The sequence below is a fragment of the Pelophylax lessonae genome (genome assembly GCF_965119305.1).
Source record: "Pelophylax lessonae genome assembly, chromosome: 13".
Taxonomy (NCBI): Eukaryota; Metazoa; Chordata; class Amphibia; order Anura; family Ranidae; genus Pelophylax; species Pelophylax lessonae.
In genome coordinates this window covers 41,364,656-41,390,965 of record NC_138780.1, presented here as the reverse complement: position 1 = coordinate 41,390,965, position 26,310 = coordinate 41,364,656, and the positions used below count along the sequence as shown (strand labels likewise).

Sequence of the window (26,310 nt, the reverse complement as noted above, 5' to 3'; positions counted from 1 at the left end):
GGTTTGGTGAATTTCCAGAAGGAGTAATTTCATGTCCACTGTGTGGATTTATATAAGTTAGAATAAAATAAGGAAAGGTAAGGCTAAAGAAGAATAGGGGGAAAGAAAATGGGTGAGTAGGAAAGAAAAGTTTGCAGGTAAAGAAAGGCAAAGGAAAAAGGATAGGGGTTCCCCAGGGGGATGTGATTAGATGGACAGTAGTGAATATTCAAATCAGGAGGGCTGCGAATATGAGATCCAGGTTGCCATATAGGAAGAAACTTGACATGGTGTCAGTAAAGACAGTTGAGATTTTTTAAATTATTAATGATTAGAGTTGAGCGGACACCTGGATGTCCGTGTTCGGCGGGTTCGGCCGAACTTGAAAAAAAAGTCCGGGTCCGTGTCCCGGACTTTTTTCTGAACTTTACCCGGACACCGAACCCCATTGAAGTCAAAGGGGACCCGAAATTTCAGGCACTGAAATGGCTCTAAAACACCAATGGAAAGGGCTAGAGTGCTGCAAGTGGCAGCAAAATGTAGTTAAGAGCATGGCAAGTGCTCTTAAAAAAAATCCCCTTTAAATTTGTAATTTTTAAATAGCAGATTAGAACAGCAATCTGTAGTAAAATATAGCTGAACGCTGCACACAACAGACTGATAAAAATAGATTTTTTTTCTCCCTCCTCCTCCGCCTCCTCCTCAGTGGGCTCAAGTGAGGGCAAAAAGATCGTTCACTGCACCACCCCCCACACAGCAAAATCGATGTAGACTGTCCCTGCCTAATCTCTCCAGCCTGTCCCTTAAATGCTCAAATAACTGTCCCTGCCTACACTCCGACCTGTCCCTGCATTCTTTTCGGGCACAATTTTTTCACTCTCTGTCCCTAATCAGCAGCAGCCAGCACGTATGATGTGTGCTCTCTCCCTAAACTACAGCAGAATGACGCGCCGCGCTGTGGCTCTCGAACTTATAAAGACATGGGTCACATGCTTCAGATGGCCAATCACAGCTACTAATACATTAGTAGGCATGGCTGTGATGGCGCACACCAGTTAAACGCTTGTTGATTGGCTGTTGAAAGCCCGCCATTAAAAGGGCGCCATTACATACAAAACAGGAAATACAATTACCATACAGTAAAGTTTTCGGGTCCGTGTTCGGGTAACAAAAATCCAATTATTCGGTACGAACCCGAATAATACAGTCCGTGTTCGCTCAACACTATTAATGATGTAATTTAACCTATTTCTAACTGCATTCAAAGCTTAGAGTGGGGATTTTCCAGGCTTTGGCTAACATAAGTCTAGTGGCTGCAAAAAATATGAACAATCACTACGTATTCATGCAAAATATACTGTATTGGTAACTGGTTTGTTTGATAACACATCCTTCTCCATTTTTAACATTTTTTTATATATATTTTGTGCAACTAATAATGAAAAACTATTGTTTCTATATGGTGAAATCTAAGTAGATAAAACACAAATGCTAAAACACCACTAAATGGACTGCCCCAGAGGATCCAATAAAAATAGCCAATTATTGGATCCTCAGTAGCAGTCAATTTACCAGTGGTCTAAATATTTTTGTTTTTGGTCTAAATAATTTAGGGTCACTGGAGTATTAAAAAATAGGAGGTTCGTAGCCCTTTCCAGTTATTTTTGATTGTATGGCGATATCCAGTCTTTGTATATGATGAGCATTATGTTGCTTGTGTTCCTCATTTTACAGGTCATTCAAGGATTTGCTTCCATCTGAAGTCCCAGCATGCTGGTATTTCTATGTAATAATCTATTCTTTGAAAAATATAAACCAAATAACTGAAATGAATGGAACATATTACAGTGGATTTTTACTGCTGGGGTTTGCAAACGTTGAGAATTACAGAATAAGTCTCTTCTTTATTGTCCTCCTAATTTATCTATTCACTTTATCTGGTAACATGTTGATCATAATGGTAGTGCATTTTAACGTATACCTTCAAACACCAATGTACTATTTTATCACTAACCTTTCCCTTTTGGAGATGTGGTACATATCAACTACAGTACCCAAACTGCTCTCAATCCTGTTGACAAAAGACAAAAGGGTCTCCTTCCAATGGTGCTTTGCTCAGCTCTATATGTTCCATGGTCTAGGTATGACAGAATGTGCCTTGTTGGCTGTTATGTCCTTTGATCGATTTATGGCTATATGTAACCCTCTTCGGTACACCACCATCATGAATGAGAGAATGTGTAAGAATTTAGCAATTTTATGTTGGGTTTATGGGTTCTTATCTGCAACGATACCACTCACCTTTACTATAAGAGTGCCTTTCTGTGGTCCATTACACATGGATCATTACTTCTGTGATCTAGCTCCTTTGCTTAGCTTGGCCTGTATCAGTACTTCCATTAACAGAACAATAAATGGTTGTGTCATTGGTTTTGCCACTATGTTTAACTTTGCATTTATTGTAGTAATGTACATTAATATTATATGTTCAGTTATGCAAATGAAGACAAACTGTGGACGAAGCAAGGCCTTCTCCACCTGTTCCTCCCACATTACTGTGGTGATGCTAATTTATGGTACTGCTTTTACTGTCTATGGCAGTCCACAAGGTGCACACTCTGTGGACTATGACAAGATGTTTGCCCTTGTGTATGCCATGTTCACCCCTTTACTTAATCCAGTTATTTATAGCCTGAGAAATAAGGAAGTAAAACTTGCTCTAAGAAGAATGATCAAAATGAGATTTATAAACATATGACCGTTGTAGATCAATCCTCTCCTGGTGTGTCTTTTGAAGCCTTCTATTAATGTCTATTACTGTGCTCAATGATACCACCCTCATGTCACTACTGTGTGCTGTAGTGTGTCCTTTTTTATTATGATCAGGACTAAATAATAAAGTATTAAAATTTTTTTTTTTTTTGTTTTGTATTGTTTTTTTTTTTTTTTTTTTAATAAATATGAAACATAGCATATTAACCTTCCTAGCGGTATTCCCGAGTGTGACTCGGGGTAAGATTTTAGTGCCAAAAGCGGTAACCCCGAGTCACACTCGGGGTAGCGCTAGGAAGATCGCTGGATGCTGGAGGAGGTTTTACTTACCTTTTCTCCGGGATCCAGCGATGTCTGCGAGCGGTGTGCGGCGGCGGAGCTTCCTCCCGATCGTCTGCGAGCCCCGGCTTCCGTCTCCGGCGACGTGACGTCCGCCGGGGGGTGGAACCGGCGGCAAATTCGAATGTAAAATGCACCAAACACACTGATATCGTTCAAAATAAAATAAAATCACATTACATTACCCCCCAGTGCCCTTTCCTGCAGTTTTACTGTACTTTTTATGTAAATATATGTATATATATATATATATACATATATATACAGTATATATATATATATACATATATATACAGTATATATATATATATACGTATATATATATACACATATACATATATATATATATACACACACACACATATTATATATATATATATATACATATATATGTATATATATATATATATATATATATATATATATATATATATATATATATATATATATATATATACATACACACGTATATATATATATATATATATATATATATATATATATATACACACGTAATTCTTGTGAATGAGCAGCCCAAACCAACTGTATACATTATATATATATATATATATATATATATATATATATATATATATATATAATATATGTATACATAATATATGTATACATACATATATATATATATATATATATATATATATATATATATATATAATATGTATAATAAATGTATACAGTTGGTTTGGGCTGCTCATTCACAAGAATTACATGCTTTCAGCACCTAAAATAATGGTACCGCTTTCAGCACCTAAAATCCAAAAGAATCATACCGCCAGGGAGGTTAAAGAAACAGGTAGCGGTTTGCGCATATGTTCTTTATTTATATGAAACTAAAAATAAAAATGTAAAAAATATTATTTTCTTGCTTGTTTCAATCATATAAGGAAACATTAAAGGAAGAAAATCCACGCTGAGGATAGTTAGTTGGCTGCTGCCTACCTTCTGAATATAACCCCAAGAAGGGGTATATAAAGTGTATCAGAGTGGGGGGGGGGGGGGAGGTAAATGGCGCTGCCTGGGTCAAAGTGTCCACAGAATATCAATATTGTGTAAACAATAAATGAGATATTAAAGTGTCAAATGGGCAAAAAGTGCTAGAGTGCAATAACCAGCATCAATAATTGCATCAATACAAGCATAAATAGAAATATAAATATGTAAAAAATAAGTATAAAGTGCCAATTGTGCGATAGTGCAGTGTATAGCATCAATAATAAATAATATCTAAAAAAGTGACACAATGTGCACAAATAAGTGACATCAGTGTATAAACCACTGTAGATAACTAAATAAATAAATAATCAAATAAATGATAGTTGATCCAATCTATAATAGAGTAAACAAACCAAATAATTTGTGGTAGGTGGTAAAGTGGTTAGATAAATTCACAAAAATTAATTCATAAAGTGACTGGTGCAGAGGTGGCCAAGTGTATATCAAACAATAGTCCATCAGGTGAATAAATATATGGAGTCCCAAAATTGTAGATCTTGAGGTGATCCAAAGGTGGTCGTGCAGGTAAGGAAACAATAGTGCTCCCCCTCTCAATAATGACCGCACTCACCAAAACTAGATACCCCTGCAGGGGTAATAAGCGTGACAATACTCAGGGGTATAATACCATCAGATCAAAGGGCATCGATCTTAGTATCTCTGGGCATCCAGTCAGATCCTTTCTCAAAGGTACAGGGCAATACTCTCCAATAAATATCAAACTCAATCAATTTGCCATGAAATAATATATGTATTAGGAGATCCAGACCATATAAAGGAAAAAGATGGGCTCATATAGTGAAGTATTGCTTCAATATGCCATTTTATTATAATAGGAAATGTACTCACATATCAGAAGTAAAAACGAGCGTGGATAACAGTGGTTATAGCCGCAATTTCCCGGATCGTGGCACTTTTTCGGAACGCGATGCGTTCCAGCCACCAGAAATGTGTTCCAACCAAAAGCGAAAAGGACGTGATGATGCTCTACGCGTTTCGTCAGTTTAAAGTCAAACTGACAAAACGCGTAGCGCGTCATTTCCGCTTTTGGTTGAAATGTTCTTAATTTTTTAGCACTGATCACTATATTGGTGTCACTGGTCCCCAAAGAGTGTCACTTAGTGTCCGATTTGTCCACCACAATATCGCAGTCCGGCTATAAGTTGCTGATCATCACAACAAAAATTTTAAATTCCATAAAAATATCCCAGTTAGTAGATTCTGTAAATTTTGCGCAAGCCAATCAATATACGCTTATTGGGATTTTGTTTACCAAAACTATGTAGCAGAATACATACTAGCATTAACAGATGAAGAAATACGATTTGTTACATGTTTTTATTTGGTATGTTTTATAGCAGAAAGTAAAAAATATTGTTTTTTTTTTTCAAAATTGTCAGTTTTTTGTTTATAGTGCAAAAAATAAAAACCACAGAGGTGATCAAATACTACCAAAAGAAAGTTCTATTTGTGGGAAATAAAGGGCATCAATTTTTTTGGGGTACAGCCTCTCACAACCACGCAATTGTCAGTTAAAGCAAAGCAGTGCCGTATCGCAAAAATGGCCTGGTCAGAAAGAGGGTAAAACCTTCCGCAGCTTAAGTGGTTAATAAAGGAATTGTCAAAAGCTGTTGTAGTGTCTTTATTTACTTTTTACACTTTTTTGGTGAATAGGTAGGGGTACTATGTACATAACGCTGTTACTACACTCATGACAGTATGTACAAAAAAATAAATAAATAAATTCTACAGTAAATTTCCTGATTCTCCAAAAAAGTATGACAGAGAATTACAACTTTAAAAAATTTGGCATTCCTCTTACTAAATACCTTGGACTGTTTCCATTGCAAAAAGGGGTCATTTGGGGGATATCTGTACTGTTCTGGCATTTTTTGGGCCTCACGAAATGAGATAGACCGTCAGTACATCATGACTGATCAACTTTCAGATATATTTACCATAGTTTGTGGACTGTATAACTTTCCTAAAGACCAAATAAATTACACTGATTTGGGTTATTTTCACCAAAGAAATTTAGCAGAATTTGACCAAAACTTATGAAGAACAATTACAGTGCATTGTGAAAGTATTCGGCCCCCTTGAACTTTTCAAACTTTTGCCACATTTCAGTCTTCAAACATAAAGATATAAAGCTGTAATTTTTTGTGAAGAATCAACAACATGTGGGACACAATCATGAAGTGAAACGAAATTTATTGGATATTTCAAACTTTAAAGCGGTAGTATCCCGCTTTTTGACACTTTTACCTACAGGTAAGCCTATAATAAGGCTTACCTGTAGGTACAAATAATATCTCCTAAACCGGCATGGTTTAGGAGACATTTACAGTGCATGCAGCCGCTCTCGGGAGCGGCGCATGCGCTCTGAAGGTCTGGGGGGACCTTCAATTAATTTGCCGGGAGCTTGCCGGAAAATCACTCCTGCGCGCATGCGCGGGAGTGACGTCATCGCGGCTCCGGCCAATCATCGCGCCAGAGCAGTCTCTTCTGGCCAATCACTGCGCCGGAGCCGCCGAACCCGGAAGAGACGGCGAGGGATCATGGCAGCACCCGCAGCGATGTCCGGGGGTCCGTGTGGGGGCTTCGTTCTAAGGTAAGTTACACATAATGGGCTAGTATGCGATGCATACTAGCCCATTATGCCTTTGTCTTGCAGGTTTTTTTTTTTTCCTAGGGTTTACAACCCCTTTAAAAAAAAAAAACGTAAAAATTGGGCGTGCAAAATTATTCAGCCCCCTTAAGTTAATACTTTGTAGCGCCACCATTTGCCGCGATTACAGCTGTAAGTCGCTTGGGGTATCAGTTCTATCAGTTTTCCACATCGAGAGACTGAAATTTTTGCCCATTCCTCCTTGCAAAACAGCTCGAGCTCAGTGAGGTTGGATAGAGAGCGTTTGTGAACAGCACAGCAGTTTTCAGTTCTCTCCACAGATTCTTGATTGGATTCAGGTCTGGACTTTGACTTGGCCATTCTAACACCTGGATATGTTTATTTGTGAACCATTCCATTGTAGATTTTGCTTTATGTTTTGGATCGTTGTCTTGTTGGAAGACAAATCTCCGTCCCAGTCTCAGGTCTTTTGCAGACTCCATCAGGTTTTCTTCCAGAATGGTCCTGTATTTGGCTCCATCCATTTTCCCATCAATTTTAACCATCTTCCATGTCCCTGCTGAAGAAAAGCAGGCCCAAACCATGATGCTGCCACCACCATGTTTGACAGTGGGGATGGTGTGTTCAGGGTGATGAGCTGTGTTGGTTTTACGCCAAACATAACGTTTTGCATTGTTGCCAAAAAGTTTGATTTTGGTTTCATCTGACCAGAGCACCTTCTTCCACATGTTTGGTTTGTCTCCCAGGTGGCTTGTGGCAAACTTTAAACGACACTTTTTCATGGATATCTTTAAGAAATGGCTTTCTTCTTGCCACTCTTCCATAAAGGCCAGATTTGTGCAGTATACGACCGATTGTTGTCCTATGGACAGAGTCTCCCACCTCAGCTGTAGATCTCTGCAGTTCATCCAGAGTGATCATGGGCCTCTTGGCTGCATCTCTGATCAGTCTTCTCTTTGTATGAGCTGAAAGTTTAGAGGGACGGCCAGGTCTTCGTAGATTTGCAGTGGTCTGATACTCCTTCCATTTCAATATTATCGCTTGCACAGTGCTCCTTGGGATGTTTGAAGCTTGGGAAATCTTTTTGCATCCAAATCTGGCTTTAAACTTCTCCACAACAGTATCTCGGACCTGCCTGGTGTGTTCCTTGTTCTTCATGATGCTCTCTGCGCTTTAAACGGACCTCTGAGACTATCACAGTGCAGGTGCATTCATATGGAGACTTGATTACACACAGGTGGATTCTATTTATCATCATTAGTCATTTAGGTCAACATTGGATCATTCAGAGATCCTCACTGAACTTCTGGAGAGAGTTTGCTGCACTGAAAGTAAAAGGGCTGAATAATTTTGCACACCCAATTTTTCAGTTTTTTATTTGTTAACAATGTTTGAAATATCGTTCCACTTCATGGTTGTGTCCCACTTGTTGTTGATTCTTCACAAAAAATTACAGTTTTATATCTTTATGTTTGAAGCCTGAAATGTGGCAAAAGGTCGCAAAGTTCAAGGGGGCCGAATACTTTCGCAAGGCACTGTAAAGTGCATGGCAGAGCGGCTTGTGGCACCTCCTCGGCTTGGATGCAGAAATGAGAGGAAAGGTGGGGAGAGTCATGTCATGCTCGGATCTGGGGGTGGGGGTGGGGGTGGGCTGTCCCCCTGTCACGTACCTGGTCCTGATGCCGAAATGCTGAGAGGGCTCTCCTTGCAGCTGAGTGCTCGGTGTCCCTGAAGGTGGTAACAGGAAGCACAAAGCCCAAAGTAGCTGGGATTGCCAGCTGTGCCCCAGATGAGAGTTGGTGGTAGGGAGATCTCTCTGCAGGTGAATACCAGAAGAGGTGAGCACTAGGACTCAGGATCACTGAGGATGATGCAGACTGCACACAGCTGGAAGTAGTTTGCAATGGAAAGTGCAGCAGGCAGGATCAACAGGTAAGTAGTGAAGGTATGTACCGCAGGCTGGGTACAGCAGATGGGCACCAAGGCTGATCACAGCAGACAAGACACAGTATAAGGCATAGTCGGGGATGGAAGCAGAGGTCAGTAAGCCAGTGGTCAGCAAATCAGATAGCACAGTCATGGTTAGGCAAGCCGGGGTCATACACAGGGCAGATGACAAGAGAAGATCCGTGAACAATCCAAGGTCAGAGCTGGGAGCGAGGCAAGAGGAATCCAAGAGCAAGCCGGGTTGACAACAGGTGATCAGAAGGAAGGAACCTTTTATAGTGTGGGGTTTACCTATGAGCACTGAGCCATGATTGGGCAAAGTCATCATGACTTTGTGCAATCAGGGCTCTGTGTCCTGATTGGGCAAAGCCCTGCACCTGACCAGCGGTCAAGTGCATTACTTCATCCAATTAGGGCCCTAGAATGCACTGTGAATTCTGCAGTGTATAGTGCAGTGCATTGTGGGGCACTCAATCGTACATCCCGCCAAGCGTTTCGCGAATTCAGGTGTTTACCGAACAGGAGATTTTCAGGCTGAACTTTTTGACCCAAATCGTTCTTCCAACTCTAATTTTCTGTAATTCTGTTTAAAGATAAACTTTGCAATTTACAAGATAAAGTATTTACATTTACAGTCTTCTTTCTTCTTTGACTCAAGAACATCTAGTAAAATACAGTTGGCCGTTTCTTGTTTCTTTCTCGTGTCTTTTGCCCCTCCCTGTCACATTGAAAGCTGCACAAGATGGGCACTCCTAATCCTCTTGTATTGAACTATACACGATTATATGATTCATATATTTTTATTAAAATTGCGTGGGATAATGCAAATGTATGTACACATCATTCCTCACAGGAGAGACCATTGAGTGGAGCTGGATTAGTTGCTGATGCCTTGCAATTTGCAAAGGAGTTCCCTCTTCCACAGATCCCCTGTTTCTGTTTGATTTGTGAGTAGTTCTTGTAACATATGGCAGAGGCGTAACTAGAACCTTCAGGGCCCCGGTGCAAGAAACCATGAAGGGCCCCCCCAGACCCCTGGCCGGGGCCCTTCCCTTCAAGCCTGAAAGGGAGCACAGTGGGGGGGGGGGGTCAGCACAGTGGGGGGGGGGGACCAGGGGAGCACACAGGGGCCCAGAGACAGCAGAACACAAGTGAACTGGATAGGAGGGGTGGCAGGGGCAGCTTACAGAGGAACCAATCTCCTCCATTTTCTCCTGCAGCTACAGGAGGAAAAGGGAGGACAGTGATTACTCTACATGCTGCCCCCGCCGCCCCTCCTATCCAGGTGTGCAGGGGAGCCACACAGGCCCCCTTGACCATGGGGCCCGGTAGCAATCGCAACCCCTGCAACCCCTGTAGTTACGCCCCTGACATATGGCCTTTATGTGAAATCCAGCTAAACTCAATGGTCTCTCCTCTGAGGAATAATGTGTGCATTTGTATTATCCCACACAATTTTGTGTATGTATGTACACATCATTCCTCACAGGAGAGACCATTGAGTGGAGCTGGATTTCACATAGAGGCCATATGTTACAAGAACTACTCACAATCATACAGAAACCACCAGGGATCGTCAGTATGCGACGCCGACACGCCCCCGCACACAGGACACCATGGAAATATATATATATTACAGTAATCCCCTGCTAAATCGCGGTTCAGTTTTTGCGGTCCCGGTAATTCGCGTTTTTTTTTGTAATGTTATTTTACTATATAAATCATTAAAAATGAAATATTTTTGTGTTTTTCATAGCTCTTGCTATGTCTCTTAGTATCTTTTATGTGTTTAAATGAGTTTCTATTGTTTTAAAAGTGTGATTAAAGACCTTAAAATGCTTCTACACATACAGTGACAGTAAAAAAAATCATGCCTACAATGCATTTTAATAGGGTTTTTCTATTTCGCGGAATTTCACTTTTCGCGGCTGGGTCCGGAACGTAACCCCCGCAATGGAGGGGGGTTTACTGTATACCTTTTAGCTGATAAAAAAAAAGGCTTTGCGTGTGTGCGGGGGGTCGGGGGGGCCTCCATGTCCATTTTGCTTGGGGCCCCCAAATTCCTTCAAACGGCCATGTGCACAACACATGGAACTTTTAAGCAGATGGGCTACAACAGCAGAAGACCACACTGAGTGCCTCTCCTATCAACTAAGAACTGGAAAATTAGGCTGCAATTCGCAAAGTCTCACCAAAATTTAACAATAGAAGATTGGAAAAATGTTCCCTGGTTTGTTGTCTCGATTTTATTTGTGACATTCAGATGAATCAATCCTGCTTTGTATCAACAGTTCCGGCTGGTGGTGGTGGTGTAATGGTGTGGGGGATATTTTCTTGGCACGCTTTGGGCCTCTTTGTACTAACTGAGCATTGTTTAACCACATCCCAGGGACACAGCGCGCCCCTGATTGCCGTGCTGTGTGCCCCCAGAACAAGACTTTTACCCCATTCCTGCCCAGGCAATTTTCATCTTTCAGCGCTGTCACACTTTGAATGACAATTGCACTGTCATGCAATGCTGTGCCCAAATTAATTTTTTCATAATTCTTTTTTTTAACCACAAATAGAGATTCTTTTGGTGGTAGTTATTCACTGCTGAGTTTTTTTTATTTTTCGCTAAAAAAAAAACTAAAAAGACCAAACATTTTGAAAACAACGTTTTTTCTTAGTTCCTGTCAGAATTTGTTTTTAAATAAGTAATTTTTCTCCTTCACTGTTGTGCGCTGATGAGGCTGTACTGATGGGCACTGATTAGGCGGCACTGAAGGGAACTGATGAGGTGGCACTAATATGCAGCACTGATGGGCACTGATAAGCGGTGCTGATATGCAGCACTGATGGGCACTAATAGGCGGCACTGATGGGCACTGATAGGTGGCACTGATGGGCTTTGATAGGTGGCACTTATGGGCAATGATAGGTGGCACAAATAGGCGGCACTGATGGACAATAATAGGTGGCACTGATGGGCACTGAAAGGCAGCACTGATTGGCATCACTGATGGGTACAGTTTGGCTTCACTGATTGGCTAAAATTGGTATCATTGATGGACACAGATTGGCATCACAGATGAGCAGAGACTGGTATCACTGCCAGGCACTGTTGGGGCTGCACTGTGTGAGGCAAGCAAAGCCCATAAATGCAGTTTCTTTGTTTACATTTGATCAGCTGTGATAGGACACAACTGAGCACATTGGTAGAGAGCCGGGTCATCAGGCTCTTTACTGAGATTCGGGTTACACCTTATCCCAGGGACACAGAGCACCCCTGATTGCTGTGCAGCGTGCCCCCAGAACAAGAGAGCATCCCACCTGCTGTCATTTGTCTATACAGTAGGCGGGAGGCGGTTAAGCAAAGTAAATAGCAGGGATGTCAGCACGCCTGCCGAGAGCGTAGGACGAACTGTATGTTTAATATGCTTGCTTTATCCTCTCTGCTGTAAGTAGAACTTTAACAAATATTCATTAGTTTACATTGGATGTTGCGTAATTAATCTTTCCCACATATCCAGTCTGAGTACTGCTAAGAGGAAGTTTATGTGCTGCTTCCTACCAATACAATCAAAGGGGGGTTGAAAACTTTGAGGTACCCCTTGCCCAGGTTGAGGGGTGAAACTCACTAAGGCTGGCCATACATGGGTCGAATTTAGAAAGAATTTTCTTTTGAAAATCTTATATAAGAATTTTCGTTCGAATTTTGCATCATTAGTGGGCCACAGCAACGGCCGACTTTCGTGCACTTATCGAATTTGAGTGATCGGGCATGTTGGAAATTTTTTGAAAGACAAACAATTTTCTAATCAATGATGGGAGAATCGTGCGAGAAATATAATCAAAAAAGAAATGTGCATTATTGTAAGAAAAGAAAATTCCAGGAAGAAAAGAAGATTTCCAGGCCATGGAAATTGTTTGCTGTACCAATATAAGGTGAAATTGAAGGCTTGGTCAGTCGAATTTTGAAACCAATAGTGGCACCATCGAATCACGAAACGCACAAAATTTCTGATGTTCGAAAGAATGTTTTTCGAAATTCGACACATGTATGGCCTGCCTAAGTCGATTACTGACCTATATTAGGTCTATTGCCACTTTTGGAATATGACCATATGGAATTTTTCTTTTGGACTCTTTTATACATATTTTTCTTTGCATTTTATTTTTTGCATCATTGGACTTTATGTATAATTCATCACGGGATACCACTTATGGCATTATTTAATATGAATTGAAATATTTGCATTTCATTTGATCATCCTCTAGTTGTGTTAAATTGGTGGGGGGGAGTTTTTGCAGGTTGGGATGTCTGGGATGTCAGGTAGGGATTAGTATTGACGCCCGTGTACATCCCGCCGCCAAACTTAGCTGGTGGCAAGCGCCTGTCAGCCCTGCACTTATGCCGTGGAGGGGGAGCCCACAACTGCAGGAACGCCTGTCCACCTCCACGGAAACAGGCACACACAGGACAGTCGAGTCTGACTCCCCTCCATGTGTGAGTTCACCGGACCCAGCCACCAAACTTGGAAGCTGTCATTAACCTGGCACTGCTGTCAGGCTAATCGGACCATGGAGAGAATCCCATAGAAGCAGGAGTGCCTGCCTGCTTCCAAGGTCCGTCGGGAGACAGGCCCCCCCCAGGACAGCCACAGCGCAAGTCACAAGGGCAGGGGCACTGCTGTAGAAGCCTAAAGTAGAAGCCAGCATGGCAGAAAGGAAAGAAAGGGTAAGTACTAACTTTTTTATGTGCAGAAATTAATATTGTCTTTGTATGTTCAGAAAGCCAAAACATCTGCATGCCACTTTCATTTTGTATACAACTGATGCCCAAATTAATAAGGATATCAATGCATTTTTTTTCTTGTGGGTGATTGTGTAGGCAGGGCCCAAGTGCACTGCATTTCCTGGGGGCCTATAATGCTCTTAAGATGGCACAGCTTCCAGCAGGATAATGCACCATGTCACAAAGCTCAAATCACCTCACCACTGGTTTCTTGAACAGGACAATGAGGTCACTGTACTCCAATGGCCTCCACAGTCACCAGATCTCGATCTAATAGAGCACCTTTGGGATGTGGTGAAATGGGAGATTGGCATCATGGATATGCAGCCAACAAATCTGCAGCAATTGCATGATGCTATCATGTCAATGTGGACCAAAATCTCTGAGTAATGTTTCCAACACATTGTTACATAGTAGATGAGGTTGAATAAAGACAATAGTCCATCCAGTTCAACCTGTTTAGGTGTGTGTAGCTGTAATCATCTCACATAGCCCGGAATGTTCTGATCCTTGAGATGTATGTCTAAGAGTCTTTTGAAAGCCACCATACTACCCGCAGAAACCACCTCTTGTGGTAGAGAATTCCACAATCTTGTAGCCCTAACAGTAAAGAACCCCCCACGTTGCCTGAGGTTAAAACGCTTCTCCTCTAATCGCATTGTATGCCCTCGAGTCCTCATGCAATCCCTTCGACTGAACAGCTTATTTTCTAAGCTGAGATCCCCATTGAGATATTTAAAAATTGCTATCATGTCCCCCCTCAGGTGTCTCTTCTCCAGGGAGAATAAATCAAGCGATTGCAGACGCTCTTCATAATTAAGGTCCTTCAATCCCCTAATTCATTTAGTTGCCCTTCTCTGGACTCTCTCCAGCTCCAACACATCCCTCCTGGGGACTGGCGACCAGAACTGGACAGAATACTCCAGATGCGGTCGGACCAGAGTTTTATAAAGTGGAAGGATTATAGACTTATCTCTGGAATACATACCTTTCTTTACGCATGCTAATATTGTTGAATCTATGCCACGAAGAATTATGGCAGTAAAAAGGGGTCCAACCCGGTACTAGCAAGGTGCTTCTAATAAATTGGTCAGTGAGTGTATTTTACCTGTTATGTCTTCTTTATTCTGTAAATTGCATGCACAAACTGTTGGCCCAATATAAATTATATATAATAATAATAATAGTAACAACAACAAGTAAATTACTGTTTTCCCCTGAATTATCATACTTTAGGCTATCACTAACTAGACTCAAAGGATTAATTATGTGCAATTCAAGTTACTAAAGTAAACTATCAATAATATTAGTATCTCAAGAGATTTGGAGTATCTAATAAAGGCCTGGGCAAGTGTATTATAAGGACTTGTGTGTGGGTACTTATCATCAACTGTATACATGTAAAGGCAAATATGTAATAAGTTGATGTGAAATGATTGCGTCCACACACACCTACACAGGTTGAACTGGATGGACTATTGTCTTTATTCAACCTCAACTACTATGTAACTATGTTACTATGAATTCCAAAAAAGGAAAAAAAAAATACTGAAGGTGAGCAAAAGGTTTCTAATTTAAGTATCATAGATTTACACATCTACATTGACACATACAGACTACTACCAAATGTGATCTCTGTTGAAGAAGAGAGGTTACTGGGAATATTGTAAAAGATTTAAATAGGTTACTATTTTAATATTATAATATATATTTGTATTGTTTTTGTCAAGTTAAAGTTGACAAATTATTTTCTTTATCACATTTTTTTTTTTTTTTTATAATTTAATTAGTACTTTTTTCAAATTTTTATTAGAAGTTATAGTTTGTCTTTCTAAAAGAAAATGTTCCTAGTGCTAAAATGTAAGCTAATTAAATTTGGTCTGAGCGACTATTAAATGTTTAATATATCATTTGGTCTTTGTTTAGCCAAAACTTGGATTTTTTCATTCTGCTGTGTTTAACTTTTGAATACAATGGAGTTGGTAATCCAGGAAAGTGAATGTTCACTTTGCTAAGTCAATTTTTATTGAGCTTAAGTAATAAAGAGCTGCTGTGTTCACTTCAGTCAACCAGTCATGTACAAGAATTCTGTTTTTTTTTTTTTTTAAATACTTTTCCGATGCATATTATTTTGTATTCAGTGTGAAAATAGCTTTTTTTTCTCATTTACTAACATTTACTATAAAATGTGTGCAGCCATTGTAGCCTTTAATATTGGCAGCTAAGATTGGAGCCAGTTTTGATATGACAATTCAAGACACTAACACATACTTGGCATCAGATCATGTAATTAAAAAAAAAATTTCAAGCTATATTTTGTTGCAAAATGCGATTTAAAACATAGAAAAAAATGTGCACACCGAAATTGAGCTCCAGGCATTATTACCTTTAGTAGGCCCAAGCTAAAAGATCCTTAGTATCAGAAATTATGTTTGCGTTAAGGTTCTAATTAGCACCGTAATAGTATTTTTAATTTCTTCTCATTATGGTCTGTAGGAGATATTTTTTTTCCGCTTGCAATTACAACAAACTTTGTTTCAGGAAAATAAAAGTTTTAGAATAATTCATTTATTCTGGCGGTGGTGTAATACTATAACTGATCTAAATAAAAATAATGCACATGCTTTAAAGGGATTGGGGGTTTCTAATATCTGAGCTGGGTTCTTAGTTGTATTAGTTTTGTATTATTACCATGGCAAAGAAAACCATCTTCATAAAAAAGGGAAAAAAAATCGAATTCCTACAATAATAACACAAACCTAATCAAAAAAGTGTTGAGTAAAGTACAGTGGCACAAAGCAAACAACTGATTTGTCGTGCAGTCATCCTACACCAGTTAGAGATGTCAGGTTAAAAAGGTCAATTTTAAACTTTTTTCTTGTTAAATAAGCCCATAAATGGTTTATATAAGCATTGGGTTAAAAAAAAAAAATCTGGCATATGGCTTAAAGCGTAACTAAACCCAAAAACAAAACTGTAATATACTGGAGCTCAACAAACACTGGAAGTGGTGGCTGCAAAAACTTTCATTTTTTTCAGGCTTTTATTCCTTTATTTTGACCTAATAATCAGCCAGTAAAACAGTTCTTAGCGTGGCTACATTCACTACTCCACTGCATCTGATGTGGAAATCATCTCTTTCTAGTATAGTGTCCATTGACGTGGCTCTTCCCAGGCGCGGTGGGCGAAAACTTCTGTACCAGTCAGGGATGTTGATGCGTGGTATATTGAGCGTGTTGCAGAAGGATGTCAAATCTTCTGGCACCCAGAGATTAGCTGTGTGAGGAGGCCGATAAGCAGAAAGGGAACTTCCAACGATATTGAATCTCCCTGCTATGCAGGAGCTCCAAGAGGGGCATGATTTTCTTCTTTGCTGGAGCATTATGGGAGAGAGAATCTGAAAAATGTTATGTCCGCCCCTTGGTATAGCAGGTTACGGTAGTCACAAGCTCTTCTGAGAATTTCTTCTTTAAGCTTAAAGTTCACCAAACAACAGACCACATCTCAGGGGGGGTCAGTGTCCCTTCCCCTGGGTCTCAAAGCCCTATGTAAGTGCTCAAGTTCAATGGGAGACTCAGGGGGTCTGCCCAGTATGTCATTAAAGATGGCTATGGTTTCTTGGGTAATCTGGTCGGGTTCCATTGATTCGGGGAGGCCTCTTACCCTTAGATTACGGTGGTGGACACGATTATCCAAATCTTCCATATACCTCTGGAGGTCTCTGAGCTGTGTGGACTGGGTTCTGGAGATTGATGGGAGATGTTGAATAGACTCCTCTTGAAGTGTTGCTTTCTCTTCCACCTCCTCGATTCTTACTGTAATGGTCTGTATGTCTCTCCTAAGATCAGTTATTGCAGTGGCCAATGTGGCTTTGATGTCATCTGCCACTGTGCGGAGGTCTTGCAAGTTAAGAGGCTGGGTGAGAGTAGGTGGGGTAGGTGGTGGAGGTGCCTCAGTCATCTGTGTGAGCTGCTCTTGGCTTATTTCTGCAGAGCTGGCTGCTGATCCACGTGCAGCATCTGTGTAGGCCTGAGATGAAGCCGGGGTCTCGCGTGGTGGGTGCTGGAAGAGGTCCGGTATACTGCAGCTCACCTGCATCCCCCGTGTCCCTCGGTGAGCGGGAGCAAGAGGGGGATGTATGCGCCGACGATTTACCCATCTCGCCCGGCGGGTAGAAGGTGAAGGCTGTGCTGATTAGAAGGCTTTTTCTCTTGCTGCCGGGAGCTCCAGAGTTACGCAGCCATTCAGGTCCACACCTGATTTTTTTAATTTTTTTATTGGGAATGTTTTAGCAGAAAGTAAAAAATATTGTTATTTTTTCAAAATTGTGGTTCAATCTTTGTTTATAGCGCAAAAAAAAAAAAATAATGCAGAGGCGATCAAATACCACCAAAAGAAAGCTCTATTTGTGGGGGGAAAAAAAGACTCATTTGTTTCCATTCTAAGAGGGTGGGCAGAAAATACTGTATATTTACAATGTAGAGAAATAGAAAATATGCAGATTTAGTTTGACTTTACATTAATGACTTACAAGGCAAAGCCCAACTCCAGTTAACACTTTTAAAATAGTTACGGCAATAGTTTTTTTTTTTCATTTCGGATAAATATTTTACAAAGTAAATAAGTGCTGGTGTAAGGGAATTCCAGCCTTGGCTGGTCCAGCGTGCTTTACATCAGCTCCTATCCTGATGTCCTGCCTGACTTCTCAAGCCTGCATCTCCTGCTGCAAGTTCTGCTAACATCACCTTCTGGCACTCGTGTTCCTCATGTCCTTTGGCACCATCTGTTCCACCTTCAGTGGGTCCTGGGTTGGAGATACAAGAGAGGCAAACCTCATCAATTCAGCCTACTACCAGGTATGTGACAGCTGGCCATTGTAAGCACCCCCTTAGTGTTGAGTTGCTTGTCTCAACCTTTTAACTGCCATCTATGGTCGACAGGTTGGGTGTTTAAAGGAAGTTGAAAGACAAGATATTTACTGGCAAGATCACCAGATAATATGTTAGGTTACAGGGCGGACTTAGAAAAACAAAGACTTCTGTGTTAATACTATTGACAGACTGTACCATATAAGTTATTTTTTTTATTTTGGCCATAGTTTAACTTTAATTAATTATATCTGTAAGTCTGTTAGTGGGTCCCCTGTCCTTGTGGACTGAGGGCAATTTCCATTTTTTTACCTCTTTCTAACATCATTTTAGGTTTTTTCATTATTGTAGACAATGTTGGTTGCTATTATCGTTAGTTGCTGGTATGACAAAACTGAGCATTTTTTTTATGCCAAGACATATTCTTCAATAGGTTTATATCAGACAGCAAAGACCTTTACTGTGGATGAGAAGTGTTTTCTTTTATACATTTATCCTATCAATTTAAATGCTGCAATCTTCAATTTACAATCCACAGTGAGTATGTATACTACACTTTTGAAAATGCTCAGTGTCAGTTATCTTTGTAAGGCTACGTGCACATGGGTGTATTTGGCCATGCAGAGTAAAGACATTGCATATTTCTGATGTCCGAGATGTCTTGAAATGTCTGATGTCCGGGATGTCTGGGATGTCTGCATACAGCTTCCCATAGATATGAAAGGGTCACCAGATACCAGAAATATACAGTATCTTTATGGTGCATGGCAAAATGAACCCATGTACATTTACCCTAAGGGTTATCATTCAGTAGAGATGGGCGAGCTGTTCAGGCTGTCCATTATTTTGGCCCAGAACAGCACCCATGCAGGTGTTCGCCGAGCACCTGAATTAGCGGGGTGCTCAACGGGATGTTCGCCAAGTGAGTGCCCCACAATGCAATGCGCGCTGCACAGTGCATTCTAGGGCCCTGATTGGCTGAAGTAATGCACCTGACTGCTGGTCAGGTGCAAAGCTTTGCCCAATCAGAACACTGCAGAGCCCTAATTGGACAAAGTCATGATGAGTTAGTGTTTTTGTGACTGAGTGTAGAGTGTCAGTGTAGTGTGAGTGTAGTGTGTATGCATCGCATACTAGCATCTTATGTTAGACTTACCTTAAAACGAAGCCCACCCAAGCCAAGATGTCAGAGCTGGAGGCCCCTTTCATCATCACCCGTCTTGCTTCCGGGTTTCGCAACTCTGGCTCTCTGGCCAGAGCCGCGATGACGTTGCTCCTGGGCATGTGCATGGGAGCCGCCATTTATGGAACAGGGCTCTGAAGGAACGGCATAGGTGGCCGTTCCTTCAGAGTGCATGCGCCAGTGAGGTCTCTGGCTGCATGTACAGTAAATATCTACATTATCTATTGGCCAGACATAGTGGACAGGACTTCCTGGCATCTGGCGAGATCGGTGGATAGGGTCAATAAATCTAGGATTAAGATTAACAAGGAGGTGGCTAAGTTTTTTTCAGGAACAGTGGGTTGGCGATTCGCTATTTGGAGTTGGAAAAGGACTACGGGCTTTTCCTGAGAGTGGATGGGGTCCACCTAAATGATGTAGGAATTGACCTTTGGTGCTTGAGCACAGGAGGGTGTTCAAAGGGCCCTTAGGGTGTGGAGGGCTGCCCAGACGTAAGGTTTCACGCTGGGCATTCTGTGGCAGAGGTCGATGGGTTTTGAAGGCGGGGATGGTTACGTTCTTTGGAGAACGATGGGTTGGGCCCATCTTTGGTATGGGTGTGCCTACCCTGTTAAGTGTCAGAAGTGACAGGTGATTGATTATTTTGCTGTATCAGCTGGTGTGTTGTTAAACAATTGTCCCCGTGCCGGTGTACTTGCGGCTGGGGGCCGTAGAGTTGCAAGTGGGTGCCAGATACAGCCAGTTGGTCATTCTAGGGGTGCCTTCAAAATCCTAAGACCTGGGGGAAGTGCAGATAGTACATCAGGCTGTTAGTTATGATATGTTTTTTTGAAGAATGTATTTTTGATGTAATTTTATGTAACTAAGAGATTTCATGGTTAAATTATGGTTGTTTAATTAAAAGGCTGCTATGGCCATTCAAACCAAATGTTAAGTTGTGTGGTCTGAGTCATTACGTTGGGGGATAAAGAGAGAGGAAAATGTGGTGTCCTTGGGGGAGTGTCATAGCAGCCGTAACATGAGCAATACCCCAGTCATGTCACAGTTATAATAACAATAGTCATAGTAATGATAATAGTAGTAGAAGAAGAGGAAGATGCAGTGGCAGTAAATTGTTGTAGTAGAAGTAGTTATTATAGTGGTAGTAGCAGTAGTAGTTTTTGTAGTAGTATTACTAATATTGCTGGTGGAACTACCAGTACTGTATGGTAATAAAGATTGTAGGAGCATTACAAGATGTACTAAATGTAATACAAATCCACTTTGTGATGCAAATCATAATTTAGTATAGTATTACTAATAATATGAAAAGATTTATTTGATAAAGTAAATCTAATTGCAATAAAATCTAAAAAAAAAAAAAAGTTAGTACAGTCAAGTATGGTTAGAACCTTAGCCAGGTTTTTATTTGTGTGTATATTCCTGTCCCAGTGACCCTCGTTTCCCTTGTTTCTTGTTCTAGTACAGGGGTCTCCAAACTTTCTAAACAAAGGGCCAGTTTACTGTCTTTCAGACTTTAGAAGGGCTGGACTGTGGCCAGCTGGAGCAGAAAATGTCTCCGCATCAGTGAGGTTAGACAATGCCTTAGGCTTGGTGGTCAGCAGTAGTAAAAACAGTTACATAATGCCTGTGGTTAGTAGGGGGATGAATAGTGCCCAATCATTGGTGTCAGTGGGAGGAATACTGCCCAATTGTTTATAACAGTGGGAAGAATTATGCCTCATCATTTTGGTGTCAGTGCAAGGAATAATGCTCCATCATTGCTGTCAGTAGGAGGAATAGTGCGCCATCACTGGTGTCAGTGGAAGGAATAGTGCTTCATCATTGCTGTCAGTAGGATGAACAGTGCCCCATCACTGGTGTCAGTGGAAGGAATAGTGCTCCATCATTGCTGTCAGTAAGAGGACTAGTGCCCCATCATTGGTGTCAGTGGAAGGATTAGTGCTCCATCATTGCTGTCAGTAGGAGGAATAGTTCCCCATTACTGGTGTCAGTGGAAGGAATAGTGCTCCATCATTGCTGTCAGTAGGGGGCATAGTGCTTCATCACTGGTGTCAGTGGAAGGAATAGTGCTCCATCATTGCTGTAAGTGGGAGGAATAATGCTCCATTTATTGGTGTCAGTGTGAGAATATCCCATAATTGGTGTCAGTAGATGGAATAGTGCTTCATCATTGGTGTCAGTGGATGAAATAGTGCTCCATCTTTGCTATCAGTGAAGTGAATAGTGCTCCTTGCTGTCAGTGGATGGAATATTGCTTCATCACTGGTGTCAGTGGAAGTAACAGTACCCCAAGGGGTAGATAAAGGCAAGAAAAGTGCCGCAATTTGGAGACCACTGTTCTAGTGTCACAGGAGCATCACCGGGACACATAGTAAGAGATAAGAACATTTTGTAAATACAGTAATTGCAAAGTCCAACTGCAGCCAGTTCTTTTAAATATTTATCTTTCATTAAAACAATAAATGATGATCTTTCCTGAAAGGTCCCTGTTCAGGACTTCCTGTTATAAGGTGACAACTCTCTCCTTATGATGCTCTTCCATTGTCATTCTATCACACATGCCTCTGGTGGAAGCTACAAATCGCCAGGCTGGCCCACACTGCATAGGCATGGCTCACCGTTGTCTTTACTAGGAAGCCAGTCCAGAGCAAAGATGTGCAGCTAATGTTTGGGAGCATGCAGAAAGGAAGTGGTTGGAGGAAAAGTAACAGTGTTAAAATGCAGTCACAGATAAAAAATATATAGCAATTTTTCTGTGCTTTAGCAAAAATAAATTTCATGCAGTTAGGATCTAGATCAACATTAATGCGTGCAAATACTCAACAGATCTCGACTCTTCAGAGCCAGAACCAAGATAGATTTTATTGCGAAGGTGGTTCCAGCTGATATCGAAATATGACAATCAGGCACATATATATACAGTACGGAGTTTGGAAAATTTGTATAAACATAGTAATATTATAATAACAATTTCCAAGGGGCAAAAACTATAAAATGTGATAAAAGGATCCTTTGCATTAAACAGTCATGTAATAGTGATGAGCCGAACACCCCCCTGTTCGGTTCGCACCAGAACATCTTGAACAGGGGAAATGTTCTAGCGAACATGCAAACTCCTTTACAGTCTAGGGGACACGAACATGAAAAATAAAAAGTCCTAATTTTAAAGGCTTAAATGCAAGTTATTGGCCCAAAAATGTGTATGGGAACCCAGGTACTGCCCTGGGGGACATGAATCAATGCAAAAACAATTTTTTAAAATGATCGTTTTTACAGGAGCAGTGATTTTAATAATGCTTAAAGTGAAACAATAAAAATGAAAAATTACTTTAAATATCGAGTCTGTGGGGGTCTCTTTATTGAGCCTGTAAAGTTGGGCATCTGTATGATGTATGTAGCCTGCTGTAGCAATACTGGCTCCCGGCAATACAACTAGAAAAATGAAATAAAAGGCGTCATGTAATTTGTTCACTGCACCTGAGCAGTGCATTGTGGGGCACTCGTGACGTCAAATCCATATAAAAGAGCTGTCAAACTCAAACAGCTCATTAGTGCGGGAGGTGTCTTGAGAAGCAGGAGCTTTTTTTTTCTATTTTTCGGTTGCGGGCAGGCGGGCGACGTGATCATTGTGGGACACTATTTTTTTTTTTTTTTTTAATAAAGGACTTGTCCAAAACTGGCTTTTGTCTTTATTTTTTTTGTACACTTTTTTGGTGAATGGGTAAGGGTACAATGTACCCGATATCCATTAACATGGGGGGGTCAGGATCTGGGAGCCCCCTTGTTAAAGGGGGCTTCCAGATTCCGATAAGCCTCCCCCCCACAAACCCCCACAACCACAGCCCACGGTTGCCGAGAAGAGACCCCTGTCCCCATCAACATGGGGGCAAGGTGCTTTTTCGGGGGGGCACCCACCCCCCCATGTTGAGGGCATGTGACCTGGTATGATTCAGGAGGGGGGAGCTCAGTTGACCCCACCCCCATCCTGGCCAGCCAGGCTGTTTGCTCAGATAAGGGTCTGATATGGACTTTAGGGGGAATCCCACGCCGTTTTTTTTTATTTTGGCGCAGGGTTCCCCTTAAAATCCATACCAGACCCAAGGGGCCTGGTATGGACTGGTGGGGGGACCCCACTCCATTATTTTTCAGCAATACTGACATAAACTGATATAAACTGAAGTGCCTATATATATATATATATATATATATATATAGATATAGATATAGATATAGATATAGATATAGATATAGATAGATATAGATAGATATAGATATAGATATATAGATAGATAGATAGATATATATATAACCTTGTGGTATACACTGCACTATCTGATCTCAACAAACTGTAAAAAGCAAAAATCTCCCTCCCTGCCAGCAATGTATTATTAACTATACTACACTATCTGTTAAACTCACTACACTCTCCCTGAGGGAATTCCACTTATAAATTACCCTCTGGCCAAGGGATTTGAACCTACAATCTCTCAATTGCATCTAGAGATAGAAGTTAGTTAGTTAGGCAGGAAGAGTGTGTTCAGCCTAAGCAGGCTTGACGGTGGCATAGGTGGTAGAATACCAGGCTAGCAATAATGACAATTATGAAAAATTACCGCTTACTCTATGCAAAATATATTGGTAACTGGTTTGTTCGATAACCCATCCGTCTACATTTTCAACATGTAACAACTATATATATATATATATCTATATATATATAGATATATATATAGATTTATATATACATACAGTATACAGTGCTTTGCGAAAGTATTCGGCCCCCTTGAACTTTTCGACCTTTTGCCACATTTCAGGCTTCAAACATAAAGATATAAAACTGTAATTTTTTGTGAAGAATCAACAACAAGTGGGACACAATCATGAAGTGGAATGAAATTTATTGGAGATTTCAAACTTTTTAACAAATAAAAAACTGAAAAATTGGGCGTACAAAATTATTCAGCCCCCTTAAGTTAATACTTTGTAGCGCCACCTTTTGCTGCGATTACAGCTGTAAGTCGCTTGGGGTATGTCTCTATCAGTTTTGTACATCGAGAGACTGAAATTTTTGCCCATTCCTCCTTACAAAACAGCTCGAGCTCAGTGAGGTTGGATGGAGAGCATTTGTGAACAGCAGTTTTCAGTTCTTTCCACAGATTCTCGATTGGATTCAGGCCTGGATTTTGACTTGGCCATTCTTACACTTTATTGTGACATCTAGGTGGGTCAAAAACGAAAAAATGTCAAAACACCACCAAATGGGCTGCAACAAAAGAGTGTGAATTTAGCAGTGGTCTGAAATTTTTTGTTTTTGGTCTACAAAGTTTTTGGTCACTGAAGTATTAAATAAGAAAGGGGGTCCGTAGGTCCTTGCAGTTATTTTTGATTGCATGGTAATATCCAATCTTTGTATATGATGAGCATTATGTTGCTGATGTTCCTCATTTTACAGGTCATTCAAGGATTTCCTTCTATCTGAAGTCCCAGCATGCTGGTATTTCTATGTAATAATCTATTCTTTGGATAATATAAACCAAATAATTGAAATGAACGGAACATATTACAGTGGATTTTTACTGCTGGGGTTTGCAAACTTTGAGAATTACAGAATATGCCTTTTCTTTATTGTCCTCCTAATTTATCTATTCACTTTATCTGGTAACATGTTGATCATATTGGTAGTGCATTTTCACGTATACCTTCAAACACCAATGTACTATTTTATCACTAACCTTTCCCTTTTGGAGATGTGGTACATATCAACTACAGTACCCAAACTGCTCTCTATACTGTTGACAAAAGACAAAAGGGTCTCCTTCCAATGGTGCTTCTCTCAGCTCTATATGTTTCATGGTCTAGGTATGACAGAATGCGCCTTGTTGGCTGTTATGTCCTTTGATCGATTTATGGCTATATGTAACCCTCTTCGGTACACCACCATCATGAATGAGAGAATGTGTAAGAATTTAGCAATTTTATGTTGGTTTTATGGGTTCTTATCTGCAACGATACCACTCACCTTTACTATAAGAGTGCCTTTCTGTGGTCCATTACACATGGATCATTACTTCTGTGATCTAGCTCCTTTGCTAAGCTTGGCCTGTATCGGTACTTCCATTAACAGAACAATAAATGGTTGTGTCATTGGTTTTGCCACTATGTTTAACTTTGCATTTATTGTAGTAATGTACATTAATATTATATGTTCAGTTATGCAAATGAAGACAAACTCTGGACGAAGCAAGGCCTTCTCCACCTGTTCCTCTCACATTACTGTGGTGATGCTGTTTTATAGTACTGCTTTTACTGTCTACGCCAGCCCACAAGGTGCACACTCTGTTGACTATGACAAGATATTTGCACTTGTGTATGCCATGTTCACCCCTTTGCTTAATCCAGTTATTTATAGCCTGAGAAATAAGGAAGTAAAATTTGCTCTAAGAAGAATGATCAAAATGAGATTTATAAACATATGACCGTTGTAGATAAATCCTCTCCTGGTGTGTCTTTTGAAGCCTTCGGTTAGTGTGGATCTGCTGTGCTCAATTGTTCCCCCTGACCACCCCACTGTGTGCTTTAATGTGTTCATTCTTTCTTTCTTTATTATGGTCAGGACTAAAAAAGAAAATATTAAATGCCTTTTTTTGGTTTTTAGATAAATATGAAATCATGCATATTGGGGATTAAGTAGCGATTTGTACATATGTTCTGTATTTACTATGAGTAGGACTAAGAATAAAAATGTAAAGAATATTTTTTTCTTGCTTGTTTCAGTCATATAAAGAAATTGCAAATT

The 26,310-nt window shown here is 40.5% G+C and overlaps 2 protein-coding genes across 2 annotated transcripts; both read left to right on the top strand.

The window, feature by feature from the left end:
* Window positions 1-1,936: 1,936 nt before the first annotated feature.
* LOC309569152 (olfactory receptor 6N1-like) lies at window positions 1,937-2,737 on the top strand (the record flags this gene model as incomplete). Its single annotated transcript, XM_082274913.1, has 1 exon — window positions 1,937-2,737. One exon carries the CDS (start codon window positions 1,937-1,939, stop codon window positions 2,735-2,737), a length of 801 nt encoding a protein of 266 aa, XP_082131039.1.
* A 22,440-nt stretch (window positions 2,738-25,177) lies between these two features.
* Window positions 25,178-25,990, top strand: LOC309569150 (olfactory receptor 6N1-like; the record flags this gene model as incomplete). Its single annotated transcript, XM_082274911.1, has 1 exon — window positions 25,178-25,990. The coding sequence occupies one exon, from the start codon at window positions 25,178-25,180 to the stop codon at window positions 25,988-25,990; it is 813 nt and encodes a 270-aa protein (XP_082131037.1).
* Window positions 25,991-26,310: the final 320 nt, after the last annotated feature.